This window comes from Loxodonta africana, chromosome 12 (assembly GCF_030014295.1).
Source record: "Loxodonta africana isolate mLoxAfr1 chromosome 12, mLoxAfr1.hap2, whole genome shotgun sequence".
NCBI classification, from domain to species: Eukaryota; Metazoa; Chordata; class Mammalia; order Proboscidea; family Elephantidae; genus Loxodonta; species Loxodonta africana.
The window spans coordinates 87,125,089-87,151,789 of record NC_087353.1 but is presented as its reverse complement, the minus strand read 5'-3'; the positions used below and the strand labels follow the sequence as shown (position 1 = coordinate 87,151,789).

The 26,701-nt window shown below is 41.4% G+C and overlaps 1 protein-coding gene across 4 annotated transcripts; it reads left to right on the top strand.

The window, feature by feature from the left end:
* Window positions 1-488: 488 nt before the first annotated feature.
* On the top strand, window positions 489-25,622 carry LOC104847181 (zinc finger protein 789-like). 4 transcript variants are annotated; one of them, XM_010601832.3, is made up of 5 exons: window positions 489-618; window positions 8,932-9,009; window positions 17,303-17,429; window positions 20,115-20,228; window positions 21,519-25,622. In XM_010601832.3, the coding sequence occupies exons 2-5, from the start codon at window positions 8,977-8,979 to the stop codon at window positions 22,532-22,534; spliced, it is 1,290 nt and encodes a 429-aa protein (XP_010600134.2). In that variant the 5' UTR covers window positions 489-618; window positions 8,932-8,976; the 3' UTR covers window positions 22,535-25,622. The 4 variants fall into 4 exon arrangements, with proteins under 4 accessions (XP_010600134.2, XP_023397488.2, XP_010600133.2 ...); XM_023541720.2 differs by having other exon boundaries at window positions 519-699; XM_010601831.3 differs by having other exon boundaries at window positions 519-771.
* The last annotated feature ends 1,079 nt before the right edge of the window (window positions 25,623-26,701 follow it).

Sequence of the window (26,701 nt, the reverse complement as noted above, 5' to 3'; positions counted from 1 at the left end):
GAACCCACCAGGGGCTCCACAAGAGAAAAATGTGGCAGTTGGCTTCCATAAAGTTTACAGGCTTAGAAATCCTGTGGGGCAGTTCTAATCTGTGCTACAGGGTCTCTACAAGTCGGAATCAACTCTACCTAGGTTTGACTTTGGAATATATACATATTTTACCCCCCTCCCGCCCACGCCTTTGCTGTCTCCTATGGCCCTGTCCCCGGATGGTTTTCTAATAGGCTGGTTAAAGTACATTAGAATCACAAGAGGACCTTTTTAAATTTTCAAAAATTTGGTCCGGAGGAGAAGGCGGCAGTATGGTCATTAGTACTTTTACGAATTTTGAACGTAACGGTCCTGGAATTGAAACCACACTTTATAAAAAAGTTCCTAAGGCCCTTGGTAGGCGCCCACGGCAGAGGCGGGGCCAGGTAGTCACGTGGCTTGAGGCCGAAAGCCTGTCTCTCACCAACCCGACCAGAGAGTTTCGAAGCCTCCGCTGTTCCTAGAGAGGACGCAGGAGGGGGGCGTTCCTGGTCGGCTTGCGGAAGTAGGGGCCGGGGGAGGCTCTGGAGGCCACCAGATGCTGAAACGGAGTCTTCGTTAGTCTTACTCTCTGGCCACCAGGTGAAGGTGAGAAGAGGGGCGTCAACTTGACATCCAGTCCGTCCCGGGAACCTGGAGAGGGGAGCCCAGCCGCCTTGGCCACCGCAGGTAGACAGAAAAGACTAAGTAGAAAACTTCCAGGAGGAGGCGACGCGGCTGAAGGTCGGAGGCGCAGAGCAGGTTTGGGGAGAAAGTAACTCTTCGGCTGGGAGGGTTTGGTGCCGCGGAGAAGCAGTGGGGGTTTTGGCAGCCAAGGTGCAACTGCTCGAGACACTGCCAGGTTTAAGAGACCATTACAGGGCATTTACGGAGGTATTCAGGGTCGGTGGCGCGATCGTTTGGTTAGTACTAATGTTTGGTTTGGTGTTGTAATAGGGGGAAAACAGGATGTGATTATAAATTTAAGATGTTCACAATATTCTGAAGTAGCATTTTGATTATGCTATGATGTTGACTTCCAGATGCACAGTGCCTGGTTCACAATAAAAACCCGTTGCCACAGAGTCGTTCTGACTCCTAGTGCCCCTATAGCATAGAGTTGACTTCCAGATGCACAGTGCCTGGTTCACAATAAAAACCCGTTGCCACAGAGTCGATCTGACTCCTAGTGCCCCTATAGCATAGAGTAGAACTGCTCCACAGGGTTACCAAAGGGGTAAATGTTTATGGAAGGAGCAGACTACCACATCATTCTCCCAAGGAGAGAGGCTGGCTGATTGGTTCAAACCGCCGACCTTTCAGTTAACAGCCGAGTGCTTAACCGCTGCACCACCAGGGCTCTGTGGTTCACAATAGGTAGTCAATAAATACAGCTTAGATAATGAAAGGGATGAGGCCCCTGCTCTCACCTTGGAGGTCGGGAGTTGGAATCTACCAGCCCTCCTTGGAAACCCTATGGGGCAGTTCTACTCTATCCTGTATGTGCAGGGCTGTCTTTAAAATGCATTTACATTTTTAAAAAGTCCTTTTCTTTAGTCTCCTCCTCACTCCTCCATCTGATTTATGATTCAATGCTGGGTTAGCCTAAGCAGAGAGGAGACTACCCCTGTTCAAGAACAGATGTTCTTCAGTAAACGCTATCAGCTCAAAATCTAATTTGAGTTAAATTTCTTTTTCGTACATGCAGCCTAGGGAAAAGTTTTTTTAGTTATCCTATGTCCCTCAGCTAAACCCTGCATGGTTGCACAACTAGAAAAATATAATCAATGTAACTGAATTGTACATGTAGAAATTACTGAACTGGTGTGTGTTCTGTGTATATTCTCAAAACAACAAATTAAAAAAAAATTGTAAGACACCCTGATTCTCCCAGGGTGCTGAAAATAGCTTGCTCTGAGCTACTAACCAAAAGGTTGGTGGTTCAAACCTACTCAACAGGACCATGGGAGAAAGACCTGGCAATCTGTTTCCATAAAGATTACAGGCAAGGAAACCCTGTGGGACATATGCGCTGTCATGATTCAGAATCAACTCAATGGCAATGGGTTTGGGTTTTTTGGTTTTATATACACAGTAAAAGTGGAATTTTCAAAGGGAAAGTTACATTGATTGATTGACATTTCCTTAATTGGCAGTAGGTGGGCTCTCTAAAAGTGAAGCTTCAGTTCAGATTGGTTCCTTAAGGTTGCAGATCTGTAACCTGTAGGGTAGTTTAAATTGACTTAATCATTTATGGTTAGATGTATTCCACCATTTTATTTTAAAAAGTTCTTAGCTGATTTCCACATGCAGAAAAGTGAGACAAGATCCATACCTCACACCATACACAAAAACTGATTCAAAATGGATCAAGGACCTAAATGTTAAACCTAAACCATAAAGTTCTTGGAAGAAAATATAGGAGCAAATCTTTGGGACTAATTTTTATTCAATAATAGATTATCAAACACAACAACGAATGCATGAGCAACAGAAAGCAAAATAGATAACTGGAACCTCATAAAAGTTAAATACTTACGTTCATCGAAGACTTTATCAAGATTAAAGAGACAGCCCACAGACAGAGAAAAAATCTTTGGGAATGATATAACTGGTAAGAGTCTAATATCTAAGATGTGTAGAAAACTTCTACAGCTTAACAATAAAAAGACAACCCAATCAAAAACTGGGTAAAGGACATGAACAGACATTTCACCAAAATGGTACTAAAATGCCAACAGACACATGAAAAGGTGCTCAGCATCATTAGCTGTCAGAGAAATACAATTTAAAACCACAATGAAATACCATTTCACTCCTACTAGGATGGCTAAGATATATTTAAAAAAAGGAAAATAACAAGTGTTGGAGGGGGTGTGGAGTAATTGGGACCCTAATTTATTGCTGATGGGAATGCAAAATGGTACAGCTGTTGTGGAACACCATTTGGCGGTTCCTCAGAAAACTAGAGGTAGAGCTGCTGTAAACCAAAAAAAACCAAACCCAGTGCCGTCAAGCTGATTCCGACCCATAGCGACCCTATAGGACAGAGTAGAACTGCCCCATAGAGTTTCCAAGGAGTGCCTGGCGGATAAGATCTAGCAATTCCGCTCCTGGGTATATACCCTAAGAATCTAATAGAAGTGACACGAACAGACATATGCACGTTTATGTTCATCACCACACTATTCGCAATAGCAAAAAGATGAGTGTCCATCTAAGATGCAAGTGTTGGTCTCTACTAGTCTGGAGCAAAAGAGAAACAACCTGAGTGCTACCCATCAATGGATGAATGGATAAGTAAAATGTGGTACGTACATATGTGGAATACTACTCAATGATAAAGGAAAGTGAATTTCCGAAACATCTTGGAACACAAATGAACCTGGAGGACATTTTGTTGAGTAAAATAAGCCAATCACAAAAAACCAAACATTGTCACATATATGTATATGCATATATGTGACTGTGCCTGTTGTTATGGATTGAATTGTGCCCCTCCCCCGAAAAAAATGTGTGTCAACTTGGCTAGACAAAGATTCCTAGTATTGTGTGATTGTCTTCCCTTTTGTCATCTGATGTGATTCTCAGTGTGTTATAAATCCTACCCCTATGATGTTAATGAGGCAGGATTAGAGACAGTTATGTTAATGAGGCAGGACTCAATCTACAAGATCACATTGTATCTTGAGTCACTCTCTTTTGAGATATAAAAGAGAGAAGCTAGCAAAGAGACAGAGGGACCTCATGCCAGCAAGAAAGTAGTGCCAGGAGCAGGCTGTGTCCTTTGGACCTGGGATCCCTGCTCTGAGAAGCTCCCTGGCCAGGGGAAGATTGATGACAAAGACCTTCCCCCAAAACTGACAGAGAGAAAGCCTTCCCCTGGAGCTAGCATCCTGAATTTGGACTTCTAGCCTCTTAGACTGTGAGAGAGTAAATTTCTGTTAAAGCCATCCACTTGTGGTATTTCTGTTATAGCAGCACCAGGTATTTAAGACACATATGTATTCGTATATAGAATAAAGTACACAGGGGACATAGTTACGGATACTTTTTAGACATAACCAAATACCTCACAGGATTGATTTTCTGGGTTTGAAGCATCAGAACCATAGTCTTGTGGGACATCTCGGTCATTTGGCATAATATTGTTCATAAAGTTTATATTTTACATCGTAGTTTGGTGAGTAGTGTCTGGGGTCTTAAAAGCTTATGAGTGTCCATCTAAGATGCAAGTGTTGGTCTCTACTAGTCTGGAGCAAAAGAGAAAGCAGTAATCCAAAGACTCAAAGAAAAAACTAGTCTTCAGGACTAATAGTCTACACAAACCATGGTCTCATCTCTCCTGAGACCAGAAGAATTATGGTGCTTGGCTCCTACCACTGACCGTTCTGATCGAGGTCACGATAGAGGGCTCCTGATAGAATGGGAGAAAAATGTGGAACACAACTGCAAGTTCTTAAAAACAGAAGAACACACTTACTGGACTTGTTGAAAATGGAGGACTCTCGAGACTTTTACCCTGAGATTCTCCTTTAACCTTGAATTGAAAGTATCCCCTGAGGCCACCTTTTAGCTACATAACATTCTCGTACAGAATAATGACTATCACCTGTCAGTATTGTGCTCCTTTAAAAAATTATCTGTATGAGACCAAACAGTCAGCAGTTACTTTAAAACAAACATGAGAATGTAAAGGGACAGGGAAACTAGATTAATGGAAACGGAACAACCAGAATAGAAGTAATGAGAATGTTTACACATTGTGAAGAATGTAACTAATGTCATTGAACAATTTGTGTAGAAGTTGTTGAATGGAAACCTAAAATGCTGTGTAAATCTTCACTGAAAACAATAAAATACTGTTTTAAAAAAAAAAGCCTTAGCTGATTTTTCCCAAAACTGTTCTTACTAGAGGCTCCCAGTTTCTCAGAAGGGTTCAAGTTAAGCTCAAACAAAAAGGCCGTTTTTCTTTGACACTTGTAATTTTTACTGGAAAACAACTTTAAGTTTTTTCTTAAACTTAAGCAGTGATAGCCCTAGAAATCTGAATATAATTAAAAACTCCTGCAAGAAAACAATTAAGGCAGCAGACCTAGTTTGCTGTTACTTATCTTGGAGTCATGGTACAGACCCTTGATTAATGGTGATGTTTTATGCACCCAGGGAAAGCTTGGAGTCATAATACAGACACATGGTTAACGGTGATGTTTTATGCACCCAGGGTGATGACATACCAGTGACAAAAAAAATCAAAGACCACCAGAGTTGATTATCATTGTGGGGTTTATTCAGCAAGAGCTGGTTGCAGTCAAGCAGCATCCAAACCAAAAGTAGAGAGGAACTATTTTAGGCTGCACAAGTATAGGGTTTTTAAAGGCAGTTAGAGGATTTCCAGTAGGGAAGTTACAATGACTGGGTCTTAGGTATTTCCTTAATTAAAGGGAGAGTCTTACAAAGTGGGGGTCTGTTTTATAGGTATACTTTGTTTGTTGGGGATTGTTTATGATCTGTAGGGTAAATCATAAATATCCTTCCATGTGAAGTTGTTTTTTTCAGAATGTCCTTACAGTTAGAATATTTTTAAAAACTCCCCATTCTTGGAAAGGTCTATACCTGGCATCAACAACCATTAATTTTTTTTTAAATAATTTTTATTATGCTTTAAGTGAAAGTTTATAAACCAAGTCAGTCTCTCACACAAAAACCCATATACACCTTGCTACACACTCCCAGTTACTCTTCCCCTAATGAGACAGCCCGCTTTCTCCCTCCACTCTCTCTTTTTGTGTCCATTTTGCCAGCTTCTGACCCCCTCCACCCTCTCATCTCCCCTCCAGGCAGGATATGCCAACATAGTCTCAAGTGTCCACCTGATCCAAGAAGCTCATTCCTCACCAGCATCCCTCTCCAACCCATTGTCCAGTCCAATCCATGTCTGAAGAGTTGGCTTTGGGAATGATTCCTGTCCTGGGGCAACAGAAGGTCTGGGGGCCGTGACCACTGGGGTCCTTCCAGCCTCAGTCAGACCACCAAGTCTGGTCTTATGAGAATTTGGGGCCTGCATCCCACTGCTCTCCTGCTCCCTCAGAGGTTCTCTGTTGTGTTCCCTGTCAGGGCAGTCATTGCTTGTACCTGGGCACCGTCTAGTTCTTCTGGTCTCAGGATGATGTAGTCTCTGGTTCATGTGGCCCTTTCTGTCTCTTGGGCTCATAATCGCCTTGTGTCCTTGGTGTTCTTCATTCTCCTTTGGTCTAGGTGGGTTGAGACCAATCGATGCATCCTAGATGGCTGCTTGCTAGCGTTTAAGACCCCAGACGCCTCTCTTCAAAGTGGGATTCAGAATGAACAAACATTAATTTTTATTTAACACCAGCTTATCAGAATTGTTTAATGTAAATATCAAGATTTATGTTACGCATCTGTCACTCATTTTGGGGTCCTGAGTACCAAAGTGTGCTTATGGGATCCACTTTCTGCAATAGCTCTAGACCCTAAGACCTGAGACAGCCTTGCAGATGTGTCCCTGAAGTGTACAGATGGAAAGAAAGCATAGAAAGCGTGTCTTGTTATTGTAAGTCCTTCTAGACGGTAGTTGTAGGCCCCTGAAATACCTCTGTAGTTTGTTTCAGAGTCTCTTCTGACATCCATTTTGGTCTTTTCTGTCTTTTTAATGACCTTGAATGCAGAGCAGCCAAAGCAAATGGAAGAAATGATGAAGTAAAAGACCTAAACAGATTTCAAAGGGTGGCAGGAGAAGATAAATTGTAAAGTATTATAATGAAATGTACAAAGACCTGTAATTAGAAAACTGAAGGAGAAGAACATGCTCAGAATTGCTTAAGCCAAAAGAAATGAAGAAAAGTTTCAAGCCTTGAGTTGCAATATTGATTGATTCTATGGGTAAAATATTGATTGATACAGGAAACATCAAAAAAAAAAAAAAAAAGGTGAAAGGAATACACAGAATCACTGTGCCAAAAGGAATTGGTTGACTTTCAACCATTTCAGGAGGTAGCATATGATTAAGAACTGATGGTATTGAAGAAAGAAGTGCAAGCTGCACTGAAGACATTGGCAAAAAACAAGGCCCCAGGAATTGACGAAATACCAATTAAGATGTTTCAACAAATGGATGCAGCACTGGAGGTACTCACTTGTCTATGCCGAGAGATTTGGAAGACAGCTACCTGGCCAACCGACTGGAAGAGATCCATATTTTTGCCCATTCCAAAGAAAGGTGATCCAATGGAACACAGAAATTATGGAACAGTATCCTTACTGTCACACACATGTAAAATTTTGCTGTAGATAATTCAAAAATGATTGTGGCAGTACATCAACAGGGAACTGCCAAAGATTCAAGCCCTACTCAGAAGAGAGAAAGTGGAATAAGGTATATTATTGCTGATGTCAGATGGATCCTGGCTGAAAGCAGAGAATACTGGAAAGATGTTTACCTGTGTTTTATTGACTGTCCAAAGGCATTCATCTGTATGGATTATAGCAAATTATGGATAACATTATGAAGAATGTGAATTCCAGAACACTAAATTGTGCTCCTGAGAACGTTACACAGACCAAAAGGCAGTCATTTGAACAGAACAAGGAGATGCTGCGTGGTTTAAGATCAGGAAAGGTGTGTGTCAGCGTTGTATCCTTTCACCACGCTTATTCAGTCTGTATGTTGAGCAAACAATCTGAGAAGCTGGGCTATATGAAAAACGCTGCATTAGGATTGGAGGAAGACTCATTAACATCCTATGATATGCAGAGGATACAATCTTGCTTGCTGAAAGTGAAGAGGACTTGAAGCACTTACTGATGAAGGTCAAAGACCACAGCCTTCAGTATGGACTATACCCAACGTAAGGAAAACAAAAACTCTCACAACTGGACCAATAAGCAACATCATGATAAACAAAGAAAAGACTGAAGTTTTCAAGGATTTCATTTTACTTTATATTTTATTTTACTTGGATCTACAACTACAGTCAACACCCATGGAAGCAGCAGTCACAAAATGAAACAATGTATTACATTGGGCAAATTTGCTGCAAAAGACCTTTTTAAAGTGTTAAAAAGCAAAGATGTCCCATTTAGTACTAAGGTGCATCTGATCCAAGCCATGGTATTTTCAGTTGCTTCATATGCATGTGAAAGCTGGACAATGAATACGGAAGACCAAAGAAGAACTGATGCCTTTGAATTATGGTGTTGGCTAAGTGTATCGAACATACCTTGGACTGCCAAAAGAATGAACAAATCTCTCTTGAAAGAAGTACAACCACAATGCTTCTTAGAAGCTAGGATGGCAAGACTTCATTTCATGTACTTTGGATAAGTCATCTGGAAAGATCAGTCCTAGGAGAAGGACGTAATGCTTGGTCAGGTAGAGGGTCAACGAAAGAGGAAGACCCTCAATGAGATTGACCTAGTGGCTACAACGATGAGCTCAAGCATACCAATGATTCTGAGGATGATTCAGGATCGGGCAGTGTTTCGTTCTGTCGTACATATGGTCACTGTGAGTTAGAACAGGCTCAACAGCACCTGACAGCAACTAGGTCAGCTATTTAGTCAGTGGGGCTTTTAGCAGGAGGAGAACTGTCCTAAAATCGTTTGGGCATTCCCTCAGCTGACTATATGAGATGCTGGAGAACATCCTCTAGCAGGAAGGAACTAAAAAGACTGTGGGTTCCCTTGGAAAAAGCTTTGTAAGTTGATCTAGCTTCAGAAATTCTTGAGAGGACTACTTTAGCAGCTCATTTCATTTCATCACATGTTCCAACAGCAAACACAATGACTTTATATTAGCTGAGGTATTTGGGAAGACTTCATTGTTGGCCCTATAAGAAGATTCAAATTACTGCAGGCCTCACTCACTATGGTTTTTTTTTTTTTTTTTTTTAAACCTTTCAGCTTAACCTGAATACCAGGATCCTGCCCCTTCTGAAAGACCAGGCTATGGAAGCTATGCTCCTGACAGCCACATGGAAGGTGAGCTGTGCTTTCTCCTCTGCTTCTTGGTTATAGTCAGCTGCAGCCAGGGTATCACTTCAGTTTCAGACTGCAGCAGCTGATAAAAATCTACTATTTCTTCATCTTTGGCCCTAGTGGTTGATGCATGAATTTGAATAATAGTCGTATTAACTGGTCTTCCTTGTAGGCGTATGGATATTATCCTATCACTGTCAGCGTTGTACTTCAGGATAGATCTTGAAACGTTCTTTTTGGCGATGAATGCAACACCATTCTTCTTCGAGTCGTCATTCCCAGCACAGTAGACTGTATGATTGTCCGATTCAAAATGGCCAATACCAGTCCATTTCAGCTCACTAATGCCTAGGATATCGATGTTTATGTGTTCCATTTCATTTTTGATGATTTCCAATTTTCCTAGAGTCATACTTCTTACATTCCAGGTTCCGATTATTAATGGATGTTTGCAGCTGTTTCTTCTCATTTTGAGTCGTGCCACATCAGCAAATGAAGGTCCCGAAAGTGTTACTCCATCCACGTTATTAAGGTCAACTCTACTTTGAGGAGGCAGCTTTTCCCCAGTCATCTTTTGAGTGCCTTCCAACCTGGTGGGCTCATCTTCCAGCACTATATCAGACAATGTTCCACTGCTATTCGTAAGGTTCTCACTGGCTAATGCTTTTCAGAAGTAGACTGCCAGATCCTTCTTCCTAGTCTGTCTTAGTCTGGAAGCTCAGCTGAAACCTGTCCTCCATGGGTGACCCTGCTGGTATCTGAATACTGGTGGCATAGCTTCCAGCATCACAGCAACTCACAAGCCCCCACAGTATGACAAACTGACAGACCAAACCAAAAACCAAACCCGCTGCCGTCGAGTCAATTCCGACTCATAGCGACCCTATAGGGCAGAGTAGAACTGCCCCATAGAGTTTCCAAGGAGCGCCTGGTGGATTCGAACTGCTGACCTTTTGGTTAGCAGCCGTAGCACTTAACCACTACACCACCAGGGTTTCCAGCTGACAGACACGTGGGGGAAAAGTGGAAGTACTGGGCATCAAACCCAGGACCTTGCGCATGCTAAGCGTGTGCTCTACTGCTGGGCTGTACCCCCGGATGAATCCTGGCTGAAAGCAGAGAATACCAGAAGGATGTTTACCTGTGTTTTATTGATTATGCAAAGGCATTTGACTGTGTGGATCATAACAAACTGTGGATAACACTGTGAAGAATGGGAATTCCAGAACACTTAATTGTGCTCATGAGGAACCTTTACATAGATCCAGAGGCAGTTGTTCGGACAGAACAAGGGGATACTGATAGGTTTAAAGTCAGGAAAGGTGTGCGTCAGGGTTGTATTCTTTCACCATACCTATTTAATCTGTATGCTGAACAAATAATCCGAGGAGCTGGACTATGTGAAGAAGAACAGGGCATCAAGATTGGAGGAAGACTCATTAACAACCTGCGTTATGCAGACGACACAACCTTGCTTGCTGAAAGTGAAGGGGACTTGAAACACTTACTAATGAAGATCAAAGACCACAGCCTTCAGTATGGATTACACCTTAACATAAAGAAAACAAAAATCCTCACAACTGGACCAATGAGCAACATCATCATGATAAATGGAGAAAAGATTGAAGTTGTCAAGGATTTCATTTTACTTGGATCCACAATCAACAGCCATGGAAGCAGCAGTCAAGAAATCAAAAGACGCAATGCATTGGGTAAATCTGCTGCAAAGGACCTCTTTAAAGTGTTGAAGAGCAAAGATGTCACCCTGAAGACTAAGGTGCTCCTGACCCAAGCCATGGTATTTTCAGTCACATCATATGCATGTGAAAGCTGGACAATGAATAAGGAAGACCGAAGAAGAGTTGACGCCTTTGAATTGTGGTGTTGGTGAAGGATATTGAATATACCATGGACTGCCAAAAGAACGAACAAATCTGTTTTGGAAGAAGAGCGGCCAGAATGCTCCTTAGAGGCAAGGATGGGGAGACTGCGTCTTACATACTTTGGACATGTTGTCAGGAGGGATCAGTCCCTGGAGAAGGACATCATGCTTGGCAGAGTACAGGGTCAGCAGAAAAGAGGAAGACCCTCAACGAGGTGGATTGACACAGTGGCTGCAACAATGAGCTCAAGCAGGACCAGGCGGTGTTTCATTCTGTTGTGCATAGGGTCGCTATGAGTCGGAACGGACTCCACGGCGCCTAACAACAACAACAGCAACCAGGGTATAGCTTTAACTCCTTTGTTGACCTTCTTAATCAATTTGGGGATTTTTCCCTCATGGAAAGTATGATGTAAAGAGATGGAACTCTGTAGTTAGGTTCAAATCCAGGCTCTGTTACTTTTTAGGTGTGTTACCTTCTAATCCTTATGTAAACTCTCCGGGCCACTGTTTTCCTTATCTATAAAATGAAATAATGTAGTATGTACCACAAAAGGTTACATGGATTAGATAAAATAAGGCATGGAAAATGTTTTGCATAGTATGTAGTTACATTTTAGATGCTTTGTCAATTTAATCTATTATTGCCATCCTTGCTCATTGTTTCTCTCAGTGAGCATTGTTGTGTTCCTACTATACAGCATGTACTGTCCTTTGTGCTGGGAAATAAAGATACCACATACTGCACTTTTAGCTGGGAGGTAAACGCTTATCTGAAGAAGTTTATGGAAATGAATTCCGAACTGTCGGTATTAAAGGCTGCAGAGGAAGCTAAGTTATTGAATTTGTAACATTATGGAAAGTGGTTAGAAGACACGCTTAATGTCATTAGCCATTGAAAGAAAACACCTGTTGCCATTGAGTCGGTTCCAATTCATAGCAACCTTATAGGACTGAGTAGAACTGCCCCGTAGAGTTTCCAAGGAGTGACTGGTGGATTGGAACTGCCGAACTCTTGGTAGCAGCTGAGCTCCTAACCACCATGCCACCAAGGAAATGCAAATCTAAACTACAGTGAGATACCACCTCACCCCTACTAGAGTGTCAATGTTCAAAAAATAAAGGAAGATAACAGGTGCTGGCAAGGTTGTGGAGGAACTGGAACTCTCATCCATTGCTGGTGGGAATGTAAAATGGTGTACAGCCACTGCAACACACAGTTTAGTGGTTTCTCAAAAAGTTAAACATAGAACTACCATATGGGTCAGCAATCCCAGTCCGAGTTATATACCCAGAAGTGAAGACAGAAATGCAAACAGAAACCTGTACACCAGCGTTCACTGCAGCACTTTTCACAATAGCAAAAAGGTGGAAACATGATAAACAGAGAAAAGATTGAAGTTGTCAAAGATTTCATTTTACTTGGATCCACAATCAACAGCCACGGAAGCAGCAGTCAAGAAATCAAAAGACACTTTGCATTTGGTAAATCTTTTGCAGAGGACATCTTTAAAGTGTTGAAAAGGAAAGATGTCACCTTGAAGACTAAGGTGCGCCTGACCCAAGCCATGGTGTTTTCAATTGCATCATATGCATGTGAAAGCTGGACAGTGAATAAGGAAGACCGAAGAAGAATTGATACCTGACTGATTTTTGTGTGTTGACCTTATACCTTGTCCTGTTGCTGAATTCATTTATTAGTTCTAATAGTTTTCTTGTGGATTCTTTGGGGGTTTTCTATATATAGGATAATATCATCTGTGAAAAGGGATAGTTTTACTTCCTCCTTCCCAGTTTGGATACTTTTTTTCTGTAGGCTAATTGCTCTGGCTGGAATTTCCAGAATGATGTTGAATAGCAGTGGGGGAGCATGCATTCCTGTCTTGTCCCTAACCTTAATGAAAGAGCTCTCATATGATGTTAGCTATGGTTTTTTCATAAATGCCCTTTATTAAAATGAGGAATTTTCCTTTTATTCATATCTTGCTGAGTGTTTTTATCATGAAAGGGTGTTGAATTTTGTCAAATGCCTTTTCTGTATCTATTGAGATAATCTTTTTTGTTTTTATTTTCTTCCGTTAATGTGGTGTATAACATTGATTTTCTAATGTCAAACCACCCTTGCATTACTGGGGTAAATCCCACTTGATCATACCTACTCGTATTGTAAAACTCAACTCAAAAAGTGTCTTCTCGGGAATCTTTTCTGCTTCCTCAGGTTGTGTTGAGTAAATTACTCTTTCCTGTGTTCCCAAAGTATACAATCACTACAGTGGCTTAGAATAAGAGTTTCAGGGGAATGTTGAAGGCTTAAGCCAGATGGAGAGTTGTGGAATGATTGGGAGGTGAGCTTGTAGAGTTTTTTTTTTTACAAATGCGTGTCCAGTAAGGGAAGGAGAGAGTGGTAACAAGTTGTGATAGAAGGAGCAAGGAACGTCTATTTAAAGATAAGAATGATTTTTAGCATTTTTACAGGCTAAAAGCAAAGAACCGATGGAGGGGGAAAGGGTTAAAAATATAGAAGAGGAAGAGTTGTTGGATTAAGACCCTGGAGGAGACATGATAGAATGAACTCAAAGTTAGAGAAGGAGGGATTACCAGGAGAAGGGCAGTGTCTTCCTCTGAGACATAAGGGAGGGATGGGTAAAATGTATGTGATGTGTAGGGAAGTTGGTGAGGGAACTGAAAGAGCATGAGGCGTATGGTGCCCTATGGACTGTTTCTGGGAAGGGACTAGCAATACGTTCTGAGAGGCAGGAGGTAGGGTAAGCAATTTGCGTACATCTACATGTCTTCACAGGCCCCTCTACCTCCTTGTGTAATTGACCACTGGGTTATTATTATGTTTAGATCTCATTACACCCCCATTCGATGGTTCACTTCCAGAAGCAGGGACTAAGGTTGCTCTAGGGTTGTACAGGTTGTGCGCTTAGCAACTCCAGGGGGCACTACTCACAGAGCTGTGACGTGAGTGATGGCCTCTAGAGTTGTGCTGTATACAACGTGAAGAGCTATATCCTTGGCTTCAGCAGGAAACTTAACATTAATTAATTAATTAGCTGATTAATTAATTAATCCTGTCATATAACACAAAGCCAGGCACATACTTGTGCTAAATAGATCTTTTGAAGGAACAAGAGTGATGAAGGCATAGGATACCATTTGTGAGGAATATGAGAGCAAGAATTGCTGAGCAACATTAAGGGCCCAAATATAAAACTATAAATTTGGAGGGAGAAATATATGGAAACCCTGGTGGCGTAGTGGTTAAGTGCTATGGCTGCTAACAAAGAGGTTGGCAGTTCAAATCCACCAGGCGCTCCTTGGAAACTCTATGGGGCAGTTCTACTCTGTCCTATAGGGTCACTATGAGTTGGAATCGACTCGACGGTAGTGGGTTTGGTTTGGTTTTTGGTGATTAAGCCATTTTATTCCTCAGCACTTGTGTGGGGTTTACCTTAACTTTACCCAAAGAATTTGGCCTTTGTTCTGTGTAAGGGAATTTTAAAATTTGAGGTACCTGAGAAAATCTGAAGTGGCCAGCTTGAGGTTTGAGTACAACTCCACTGTGATTAGTTCCATTTCCACCCCAGCAACAGCGATTTTTTGTGCAGACATAATCATGAAACTAAGAAATGTCTGGCTATGATAATGTAACTATACTGTGACTCCCCTGAGAGCTGAATGTCCGTTAATGATGAGGTAACTGCCCTGCGACCTCCCCTCACCCATTACATACCATTGATATTTGCCACATTGTAACCAGTCTATGAAAGACGTGTATATCTATATAAGCCGATCACTTTACCAGCTTCCACTACAGGCAGTCCAGTCTTACAAGTTCCCTCCGCAGGAAGTCTAGCCTTTAAATGATCTACTACCAATCCAGTAATGTCTTTTGTTTATCTAAGCCCATAATTACTAAGCAAGTAATGTCTTTCAGTGATGCAAGTTTGTAAATACCAATCAAGTACTTCAGGTCCTTTGTTTCACCCTTCTAAAATGTCACTGCTGAGTTGCCATGTTGGATTACTGGATTCCACCACATGGAATTCAGTCTATCTCCAGCTTGAGTTGTCATTTTACTTTTAATCTCTCAGCTTCACACTAATCAGAGTATAGATGATTACTCTATGACTTTCAGTGGCGTAATTGGCAGGATTTCTGAAGGCATGTTTATCTTCAGCATTCCGGGAAAGTCGCAGAACTGACTTGTCCTGGTACCGGCAAGGGGCCTTTGTGGCCAGACTATCTCCTCAAATTCTCAGGACCTGCTGGAGGTAAGTCTCTCAGATTAAAGCCTCTGCTTATTGTGAGGATGGCTCTTTGAGAGATTTATTGTCTATCTTTATACCTTCATATTCTGCTCATCTTCAGAGCATCTCACTGGGTTCATTATTCAACTCTCTTTGTTTCTTTTTGGTGCACCATAAGATTTTTGCGTGCATTTGACTCTTTAATACTTGAAAGTTTCTCAGTAAGATTGTGAATGCCATGTCCAAGACTGGGCCAGGACCCCCTATGGGACTCCTGCAGCTCTCTCTGACCCCAGTTTAGTCTTGTATTTAGGCTGCTGCCATGTACTTGCTGAAGGAAATTTTAAAGACCAGTGATCATTTTAGGGGTCACTTAGTTTACGTTAATCTGCATAGTAGATAGAAGCTAAGGACTCCTGTATCAAACAAGCCTAACAGAGGGTTTTTTTCTTTTTTCAATTAATACTTGAAGGTTACAAAAGAAATGAAAATAATAAAATTGCCTCCTGATAGAACATTTTGAAAAAAGCTAAACAAATTAAAAAGGTATACCATCAAAGCTCTGTGACCTCTCCAGCTACTTACCTGGCAACAGCCCCTATACTCTCCCTTTCCCAAAATGGCTGAGTCCCTAGCCTCAGATGCCCAGCTTCCTTCCTCTCCCTCCACTCTCCAATAGCCACTACTCTTTACCTACCTTTACCGTCCTAACCTCCCCCTCGAAAATATCTGAACTCTCATACTACCCCAAAGAACCTTTGGAAGAGGAAAAACTCGTTTCTGTAATACCTTTTAAATGTCTGCAAGGGGCTGAGGAACCTCCTTATGTTACATTTACCCCATGGTCTAAAGAACTTAATACCATTGTACTTTCCCAGTTCACGTAAACCCCCCCAAGTTAACCCAGGGATTTACAAATTTAGCTGAAATTTATAAACCTTGCTTGGCAGACTTATCTAATTTAATAACTATGTAAATCAGACCAGAGCAATGTTGACTGACTTTTTTCCGGCTCCCATCCTGCCTACTGATTAAACCTAGAGAGTATGCCCTGGAGAGGATGTGCCCCAGCAGCTTGTACTTTCTCTGGGTGGAAGCTCCTGCCGTGAGTGACAGTGTTCTGTGGGCAGAAGGGAAGGAGGTAGTGGGAAGGCTGTGTGCCGGCCACTTCTCTCCATTCCTCTGCCTTTTCCCCTAGAGGGGTTGGACGGGCAGGTTAAGCACAGTGGCTCCAGCCTCAGCAGCAGCGATGGCTGCGGTCGACAGTGCCTTCTACCACCAGCAGCTGTAAACAGCCTCAGCCTCGATAAAACTGTTCACAGGCTGGCTGTGCCTGAGCCTGGTGTCCATGCAGCTGGTGCAGAGGATGTGGACACTGCAGAGTCCACTCGCCTGCTCCCTGTACTTAAACATAACAGGTGGCCCAGCCAGGTCAGCAGCCACTGCAGCTGGGAAAAGAAAAAACCCTAACAGGTACAGGGCCGAGGGTAAGGCCATGGCAGCCCAGTCTTCTGGCATTTGGTCCAGCTGTTGTGCCGAGTGGAGTGGCAAAAGGGCAGCCATGTCCTTGCCTTGTCGCCCTAGTCCCTCAGAAAGTTTTCCCTGCAAACTCAGTATCTTTCAGGCAGCAGGCTGACTTCTTAGGAAGTTCTCCTTTTGGCAGCTTCTAATATTCAGTTATATACTGTAACCTTTCTGAACCCAACTATGTGGTTACCTTTACCTAATGATAACCATCTACTGCACCACCTACGGACCTTATTTATAAAAACTAGCGTTGTATAGAGCAGGAGTTGGCAGACAGGCCTGGATCTGTTAGTAAAGTTTTATTGGAACACAGCCATGCCCACTCATTTAAAAAGCAATCTGTGGCTACTTTTTCACTGCCACACCAGAGTTGAATATTTGCATCAGAGGTCAACTGTCCTGCAAAGCCTTAAATATTTATCATCTGGCCCATGTGTTGACTTACGGTATAGAAGAAGGAACTGAAGGAGCTTGCCTGGCCTGAGTGTCAGAAGACCAAAAGTCAAGCCCTAAATCCACTACTTTGGCCAAGTTACTTGACTTCGTCAAATCTCAGTTTCCTCACCGCTAGAATAACAACCCACACAGTTATTGTAAGAATTGAAGTTACACTTCTTTGCTGTTTTTTCAGGAGTTGCTGTCATTTGAGGATGTGGCTATGTTCTTCACCAGAGAGGAGTGGGAAAACCTTGATTCAGCCCAGAAGTACCTCTACAGAGATGTTATGCTGGAGAATTACAGAAACCTGATCTTCTTGGGTAATGACTTGGGCTTTAAGGTTTGGCTTTGTTTGTGTGTTTTCGTGTCTGCCCAAGTCTTCAGTCCCTTATCTGCAATTCTAAAATCAGAAAAAGCTGAGAACTGGACAATTTTTCATAATTTATTTGGCTACAAAAATCTGACCTGAAACCGTCAGTGGCAAAATCGGATTTTATTTGCCATGAACCTATTTTTGCGCTTATCAAGAGTTAGCCTAAGAAGTAATCACCTGGTGTGCCTAATCTGTATGATTAAGAAATACCAACGTGTTTGATTGAGGATGCAGCTCCAAGCCCTGTTGGAGACATGATGTAATATAAATGTATAGGCCAGCTCACCCTTCTAAGATCTTGAACAGTTCTGAATTCTGCAATACATCTGTCCCTGGGGTGTCCGAAAAGGGATTGTAGATGTGGGCGATGAATAGTTGGTTTTTGTTTTAGAGTTTAGATACACTAAATCCATTCTCCATGCCTGCCTTTCATATCTACATCTATTAGACCTCTAGGGGTAGAAAAAATTATGGCCAATTTGGATTCCAAAGGCCGGCTTCTTCTTCTCTTGAAGTTTCTTTCTTTTTTCTGTCCGGAATGGGTAACTTTGTTTGTAACAGCCAGGGGTGTCCTGGAAATCACTCCTAACTAACTTCATTTCTGAACTCTTACTACTTCCATCTTCCCAAGAGCCTATGTTTGCCTTATTCCAGCACAGTCTCCTAATACGGAGTTTCCCTGCCCTCTCTGAGGTGTGGGGGCTGATAATAGTTTTCTTTCTGGGGCCACATAATTGACCCCCCACATTGATGCTGTTGGCATGGTTGTGACCACCTCTTGTGGGATTGTCCAACAACCTCTGTTTTTTGTAATGTTTATTTTCTTTTCAAAAGCATTACAGGGGCATAATTGAATATGTGGAAGGTACAGAAAAGCATCAAGGGAAGGGAAAAATATTCAAGTGTAACACTGTTAACAATTTGGAATATTTACTTCCAGTCTTTTTTCCTATGCTTTTAAAACTGTATGTAAGCATATTCTGTATATAATGCCATAATTCTTTTTTTTTTTTTTTTTGTGCATTAGATGAAGGTTTACACAGCAAACTTAGCTTCCCATTAAAAAATTAGTACACATATTGTTTTGTGACATTGGTTACCAAATGACATGTCAACACTCTCCCTTCTCGAACTTGAGTTCCCTGTTACCAGCTTTCCTATCCCCTACTGCCTTCTCTTTCTTGCCCCTGGGCTGGTGTACCCCTTTGGTCTCGTTTGTTGTATGGGCCTGTCTGATCTTTGGCTGAAGGGTGAACCTCAGGAGTGACTTCATTACTGAGCTAAAAGAGTGTCCAGGGGCCATATTCTCAGGGTTTCTCCAGTCTCTGTCAGGCCAATAAGTCTGGTCTTTTTTTGTGAATTAGAATTTTGGGTACCATCTAGTTGTGCTGGACTCAGCCTGATGAAGGCTGTGGTAGTTGCGGTCCATTAGTCCTTTGGACTAATCTTTCCTTTGTCTTTGGTTTTCTTCATTCTCCCTTGCTTCAGATGTGGTAAAACCAATGGAGTATCTTAGATGGGTGCTCCCAAGCTTCTAAGACCCCAGATGCTACTCACCAAAGTAGAATGTAGAACATTTTATAAATTATATTAATAATGCCATAATTCTTAACATTATAACATCATTTTCCCTGTGATTAAAATTCTCTATAAATATAGTACATGATTGTAACATAATTCCACTATCTCATACATAAAAATATTTAATTATTTCCACATTTGGAGATGTTCAACTTGGTTTGCTTGTGTGTGTATCATTTTCTGTGTTATGGTGTTCCAAAGGATGCCTCTGACTATAAATCTTCATATGCATTTCTGATGATTCCCCAAGGATTAGAATTGGGAGTTAAAGAATACGGGCACTTTAAGTTTCTTAATATATATTGATGAACGAGTTTTTAAGAGAATTTCTGCTCTTCTGCTTATTGAACAGCAGTGTTTGGGAGTGCTTCTTTACCATATCACTGCACTCCTTTAGGGAGTTTACTAAGTATAAAAATAATACATGTTCATAATAGAAATTTTGGAAGCTACATCAGTAAATAAAGTAGAAAATAAAAAGCATCTGCAGACCGATTGCCCAGAAATAACCACTGTTAACATTTTGGTTTACTTTTTTCCTAGTCTTTTCCTGTATATAGTTTTTAAAAATTACTACAAAATGGTATAAGTGAGTTTTCTATTCCTCTTTAAAATATGTAGGGACCATTTTCCTATTTTGATAAATACTCTTTGAACACACGAATTTTTAATATCTGCCTAGTAACCTAGTAACTATGACCTCATAGGCTTCATTATCATTCCCCTGTTGACATTCAGCTTATTTCCAGTTTTGCACTGTTTTAACACTGTTGAACATCTCTATTACATTAATCTTTTCCTAGTTGGTCCTTAGGCTATATTTCTAAAAGTGTAATTACCAAGTCCAAGGGTATGAAGATTGTTCAGACTTTCATAGAAGATTGCCAGATTTTCGCAGAGATTGTGCCAGTTTCTATCCTCACCAGCCCTTTCAGACACCGTCCTACATATCACTCTGCTTACCACTGTAGACCAGAGGCGTTGAGACTGAGCTCCAGTACCTGTCTGTAACTCACTAACCACCACATCCCATTTACTTCCCCATGAGTAGGATTTCAGTTCCCCAAACCTGAGGTGATCTCTCAGCTGGAGGACTGGGAAGAGCCATGGATCCTGGATCTACCAAGCGCTGGGAATAGGAAAGCTTCCAGTAGTGCTTGCCCAGGTGGGTGAGGAAGAGATCCAGTCAAGTGGAAATGGTAAAGAGGAAGGGAAGTCACATTAACGATGCCCCTTCTTGTGCCAGACACTGAGCCAGGTGCTTGGCCTGTATCCCTTTCATTTATCCCTACTGCCCTTTCCATTTTCTAGGTGAAGAAACTCAAAATTAAAATATTTGTCATAGGTTGATAGAATTGGGATTGATTTCAAGTTTCTATGAAGCTGATCCTCTTTCCACTGCAGTGTACTCTTTCTCTGAAGTAGCTGGTCTAGTGTTTTCTAAATGACAACCACCCTAGACTCTAGGTACTCCTTTATTCTACTGTCATTACTTATCCTTTTACCATACTATCTCGTGTTCTCTTACTTTCGTTTTGTTTTTCGTATTTGATCAGTGTTCTTTTATGTACTTACTTTTTTCCTGATTATCCTTCTACCCTTTTTCACATTCCTCTACTCGAAGGTTTCTCAGCCTTGGCACTGGTGACATTTTGGGCTGAATAATTCTTTGTTGGGGGTGGAGGGATGTCCTATGCATTGTTTAACAGTATCCTTGGCCATTACCCACTAGGTGCCAGTAGCAGCATTCCATTTGTGACGAGAATGTCTCCTGATATTACTAAATATCCCCTGGGGAGTAAAATCAACATGGTTGAGAACCACTGCTGTATTCAGTTGGCTTTCGTACCTATTTCCCCTCTGGTTCCTTTTCTGCTCTATCTATATTTTCTCTATTTTTAAGGAGTTTTTTTAACCTAGAATCATTACAGACATGCATATCTAGGAAGTGTAAGATGGTACCTCTCCTGTATTTATGTGATACTACTGATTCTTATCAGTAATACATGACCAGAGGAAGTTGTTTTTCCAATTATGGTGATAGACATGTTCTAGTCTCAGATTTTCTAGTTTAAAAAAATGGTTGAGTTGATTCTGACTCAGAGTGACTCTCTAGGTCAGAGTAGAACTGCCCCATAGAGTTTCCAAGGAGCACCTGCTGGATTTGAACTGCTGACCTTTTGGTTAGCAGCTGTAGCGCTTAACTACTACACCACCAGGGTTTCCATTTTCTAGTTAGCTCATATAAAGAGCTCTTTCTGTTGTGAAGGCTGAGTATTATTAAATTCATAATTTTGGCCTCTTGAGTATAATGCTGTACCCAAGTAAGCACTCGATAATTTCATTAGATTGTCCTGTATCCTGAACATCAGCTTCTTTTCCTTTTAGTTTTTTCCTTCTCCAGTGGACAGATCATTTATATGTTTTCTTTATATTTTTTTGTTTGTTTGGCTAGGTTCTGAAGCCAGACACAAGATGAAAAAGTTAACTTCAATGCAGAAGATTTCTGAAGAATTAGTATCATATGAGGTATCAGTGGTAAAGCAAGAGAAGGCCAAGAAAACCTCTGAAAAGTTATATAAATGTAATGAATTTGTGGACAGTTTCAGACTTGCACTCCCTGTTAGTAGTGATGATTGTGAGGAGGGCTTCTTTGAAAACCTTAATTTTATTGAAGATCAGAACTCTCAAACAAAGGAGCAGGGCAGATATGCCGAATATGGGAAACCTTTCAATCAGAGGTCATTGCTTTTTAGGCATAAGCAAATTCTTAAAAGACCAAAATGTTATGAATGCAGCAAATGTGGACTAGTGATCAGATGTGAGACAGATTTTGTTCAGCATCAAAGAATTCACACTTCAAAGTATCCTTTTGAGTGTAACATTTGTGGACAAGCCTTCAAACAGAAGTCAGCTCTTATTGTCCATAAATGTTGTCACCCACCAGAAAAACCATATGAATGTCGGGATTGTGGAAAGTTTTTTCGTCAGATCTCATATCTTGTTGAACATAAAAGGATTCATACGAAAGAAAAACCCTATAAATGTAGTGAATGTGAGAAAACATTTAGTCAAAATTCAACCCGTATTCGACATCAGTTAACCCATAGTGGAGAAAAACCCCATAAATGCCTAGAATGTGGAAAAGCCTTCAGCAGGCACTCAACCCTTATCAGCCATCAACAAATTCATATTAGAGAGAACACCCATAGATGTAGTGAATGCGGGCAGTCCTTTAGTCGAAACGTAGATCTCATTCAACATCAAAGAACCCATACCAAAGAGGAATTCTTTCAGTGTAGAGAATGTGGGAAAACGTTTAGTTTTAAGTCAAATCTTTATCGACATGAGGTCATTCATACTGGACAGAGACCATATAGGTGTGACAAATGCGGAAAATCTTTCAGCTGGCGCACAAGCCTTATTAAGCATCAGGGTACTCACAGAGGACAGATATCTACAAGATGTTAACAGGAAAAGCTACCATGTAGAAATGACAACCTAATCAACTACTGCAGGGCAGGGCCGAGATGGCGGAGTAGTCAGACGCTTCCTGTGGTCCCTCTTAAAACAAAGACCTGAAAAAACAAGTGAATCAATTGTATATGACAAGCTAGGAGCCCTGAACATCAAAGGCAAAGTTGAGGAATTGGACTGAGTGTCAGGAGGAGGGAGAAATGGTTCAGAAGTGGCAAGGAATTGCCAAACCTGACCTGGTGGGAACCAGCACCCTGCAGGCTGATTCTGCTGGTGTGAATGCAGTGAGGCAAGCAGTGGCATTTGGGATGCATTTTCCACATCAGGAGAGAACAAATGGCTGAGAGTCTGCTCAACCCTCCAGAACAAGTGAGAAGCAGCCCTTACCCGGCAAAAAACAAGTACCTGCAGTAAACCTACCTTGTGGATCCAAAAATACTCCTTTGGGAAGAACCTATCTCCTACTTACCTGATCCCTTCCCACTCTGCACTGAGTCCCAGCCGACCACATCCCCTGGGCCAGAAGAAGGACCCGGCACTCGCCCTGGGCCATGCTCCTGGCCTTGGAGAGGGAACAAATTAACAAACAGGGAAAAAATACTCTGCTGGTTCCCCTAAGCCAGGAACTCAGGGAAGAAACCACTCCTTTGCCTAGGCACAGGCATAAGGGGCCCATGGACTTTGAATGCCTTTCACCTCTGCATACCTGCGTGGGCCCATTTCATCAGCATAGGCCCTTTTTAGCAAAGTACAACAGGTTATATATCTGAAGCCTAACCTCAACTGTTTCAGCTACATGTTGGAGAGGTAGGTTCGTGACATTTGACACCGCTCTGTCTATTAAGCAAGGCTCTCACCTACCCACATCAGGGGCCTGAGGACTGGTGGCTCCACCCATGACACCTAGCCACCCATGACAGGGGTACAAGAATAAGTGGTGCCTCCCAGTCCTACAGCCAACAGCACTGGGTGCCTATAGTCTGGCTGCAAAACCCACCCATCTATGTGCTCTAGGTAACAGGAAAACGCTTTCGTCACAGATACTCAGGGGCAGTTGTCAGCCCCCTGTCTTGCTCAGCACATGCCCCCCTGTGGCCAGATACCTGTGCCTACACCAGTCACCCCTTCTTGTCTAGGACTATAGGTGAGAGCCTGCACTACACACTTGGTGACTGACTACCTGGACACCTGAGCTGAGAAGTGAACAAGAAAAGTGAACGGACTGCTGGGCTTACATACCTAGTAACGGCATTAGAGCTTCAGAGGCACCTGGTGACAGGATATTAGAGCTTCAGAGGCACCAATATTCAAACTAGCTCACTTGAGCAGCCTATTTGGGCATATCAAAACAAGAACCTAGGACACAGTAAGCAAACATTAAATAAGTAAATACAGTAACATATTGATGGCTCAGAGATAACAGTCAATATCAAGTCACATAAAAAGGCAGACCATGATGGCTTCAGCAAGCTCCCAAAACAAAGAACCAAGACATATTCCGGATGAAGAGAACTTCCTGGAATTACTGGAGGTAGAGTACAAAAGATTAATATACAGAACTCTTAAGAGATCAGGAAGGAGATCAGGCAAAACACAGAACAAGCAAAGCAACACACAGACAAAGCATTGGGAGGAACTTAAGCAGATTAAACAAGAGCATAATGACAAATTTAGTAGGCTACAAGAATCCATAGAGAGCAAACAAATTCAGAAGATAAATAAAATTTCAGAATCAGACAATTCAATAGAAAGTGATAAGAGCAGAATTGAGGCAATGGAAGTCAGAATTAGTGAGATTTTGAAGATAAAGCACTTGACACCAACATATTTGAGGAAAAATCAGATAAAAGAATTAAGAAAAATGAAGAAACCCTGAGAATTACATGGGGCTCTATCAAGGGGAATAGCTTACAAGTGATTGGAGTACCAGAACAGGGGGATAACAGAAAATACAGAGAATTGTTGAAGATTTGTTGGCAGAAAAGTTCCCTCAAAAGATGAGAAGATATCTATCCAAGAGGCTCATCAACCCCCACACAAGGTAGATCCCAAAAGAAAGTTACCAAGACATGCTATAATCAAACTTGCCAAAACCAAAGATAGAGAATTTTAAGAGCTGCTAGGGATAAATGAAAAGTCACTTGTAAAGGAGAGTCAGTAAAACTAAGCTCGAACTACTTGGCAGGAACCATGCAGGCAAGAAGGCAATGGGATGACATTTATAAAGCCTTGGAGGAAAAAATTGCCAGCCAAGAATTATATATCCAGCAAAACTGTCTCTCAAATGTGATTATGAAATTAGGACATTTCCAGACAAACAGAAGTTTAGGAAATTTGCAAAAACACAAACCAAAATTACAAGAAATACTAAAGGGAGTCCTCTGGTTAGAAAGTCAGTAACATCAGATAACCCAAAACTAGAACACAGGACAGAGCAACCAAATATCAACCCGGATAGGGAGATCACAAAAATAAAGCTAAAACGCTGATAACATCATTATGTAAAAGATGACAACATTAAAACAGAAAATAGGACTAAAATGTAATCATGGATCTTTCGTATGGAGAGGAAGTCAAGGCAATGTAAAGAAATAAAAGATTGGTTTAAACTTAGAAAAATAGGGGTAAATATTAAGATAACCACAAAGGAAACTAAGAATCCTACACATCAAAATGAAAAACAAGAAAAACATAAAGACTCAGCAAATACAAAACCAACAACAGTGAAAAAGAGGAAAAGAAAATACGTAAAGAAAAATGACTCGGCACAGAAAATTAAGTGAAACAAAGGGACTGTCAAGGATACACACACAAAAGACATCAAAATGACAGCACTAAAATCGTACCTATCAATAATTATGCTGAATGTAAGTGGAATAATGCACCAATAAAGAGTGGCAGAATGGATAAAAAAACACAGTCCATCTATATGCTGCCTACAAGAGACATACATTAGACTTAAAGACACAAACAAACTAAAACTCGGATGGAAAAAAATGTATCAAGCAAACAACGATCAACTACTGCAAGCATATATAATTTGATTTGTTTCCTGAAATGTAATAAAAAGGAACTGAAATGGTGTTTCTGTGGGGACCCTCTTTTTGTGACTTACCTCCTGTCGTAGTCAAGAATTAACTTTATAGAAAATGTAATAAGCTGTTGTATCTAGTCTCTTGAACACCCTGTACCTTCATTCCCTCCAGTCTAGTTAAGACAGAAGGGAGGCATAGTAGCTTTGTTCTGTGGTTCCTCAAGTTGGGGACTATTTGATGGATTGTGAACAATTTAAGAGTGTCTTTCTGCGGTTCGTATAGAAAAATATTGCATAGGCTTTTCAAAAAAACTAAGGGCTAAAGAAAAAAAAAAGGTCTACTCATTACTAATTAGTGAGATATTAACCATTACTAAAATTTAATCATAAAACTAAAATTAGTATGGTACTAGCTCCTACTGAAAGTTCCAAGTCAATATTTGTAGATGGCTATTGGTGCCCTGTTTTATCCTTTCTGTTGTTTCATCTGACTTGGAGCGTCTGTATCTTTACCTGCAGGCTTTTTCTAAAACCAAGAAAGGCCACTACTCCTGCTGGGTAATTAACTCATCCTGCGAGTAGCCCTCGACACAGTAATGGATGGGAAGTTGAGTTTAAACACTGGCTTTCCCTCTCCCTTTGGGGTTGAAGATCTCTGAAGCCTGCGTTTTACACTGTTTCCCAGGTTCCACCATGGCTTTACACACATTCACCCACGGTGGAAGCTGCTTTATTAGCTGTCTTGCCTTCACTGTGTCTCTTCTCTACTTCCCTACCAGTGTTTCCTCAACCCACCCACCCCCAAATAAACTGCTTGTGCTCAAAGCTATCAACTTTAGTCCTTGAGAAGCTATATCCCTTCTATATGCCAAGCACGTTCTTACGTTCAGGTTAAATAAATTAAGGTGATTGTATTATTCTCCCTACAGTTCACCAAAACAACAAATCTATTTGAAATTATTCTAACGTCCTAACCTCTTCCTAGTCGTCGTCGTTAGTTGCCCTGGCGTTGGCTGCATCTCACGGCAACCTTACGTATAATAGAACGAAACATTGCCTGGTCCTGCGCCATCTTCTTTCACTGGTGTTTTTGAATCCATTGTTGTACCTACCGTGTCAACCCATCT

Excerpts from the sequence above, each read along its gene's own strand:
- LOC104847181 (XM_010601832.3), top strand. The coding sequence starts at position 8,977 with ATGGAAGCTATGCTCCTGACAGCCACATGGAAG. Across the intron at positions 9,010-17,302 it reads TCCTGACAGCCACATGGAAG|GAGTTGCTGTCATTTGAGGA; the intron begins GTGAGCTGTGCT and ends CTGTTTTTTCAG. Across the intron at positions 17,430-20,114 it reads CAGAAACCTGATCTTCTTGG|GATTTCAGTTCCCCAAACCT; the intron begins GTAATGACTTGG and ends CCCCATGAGTAG.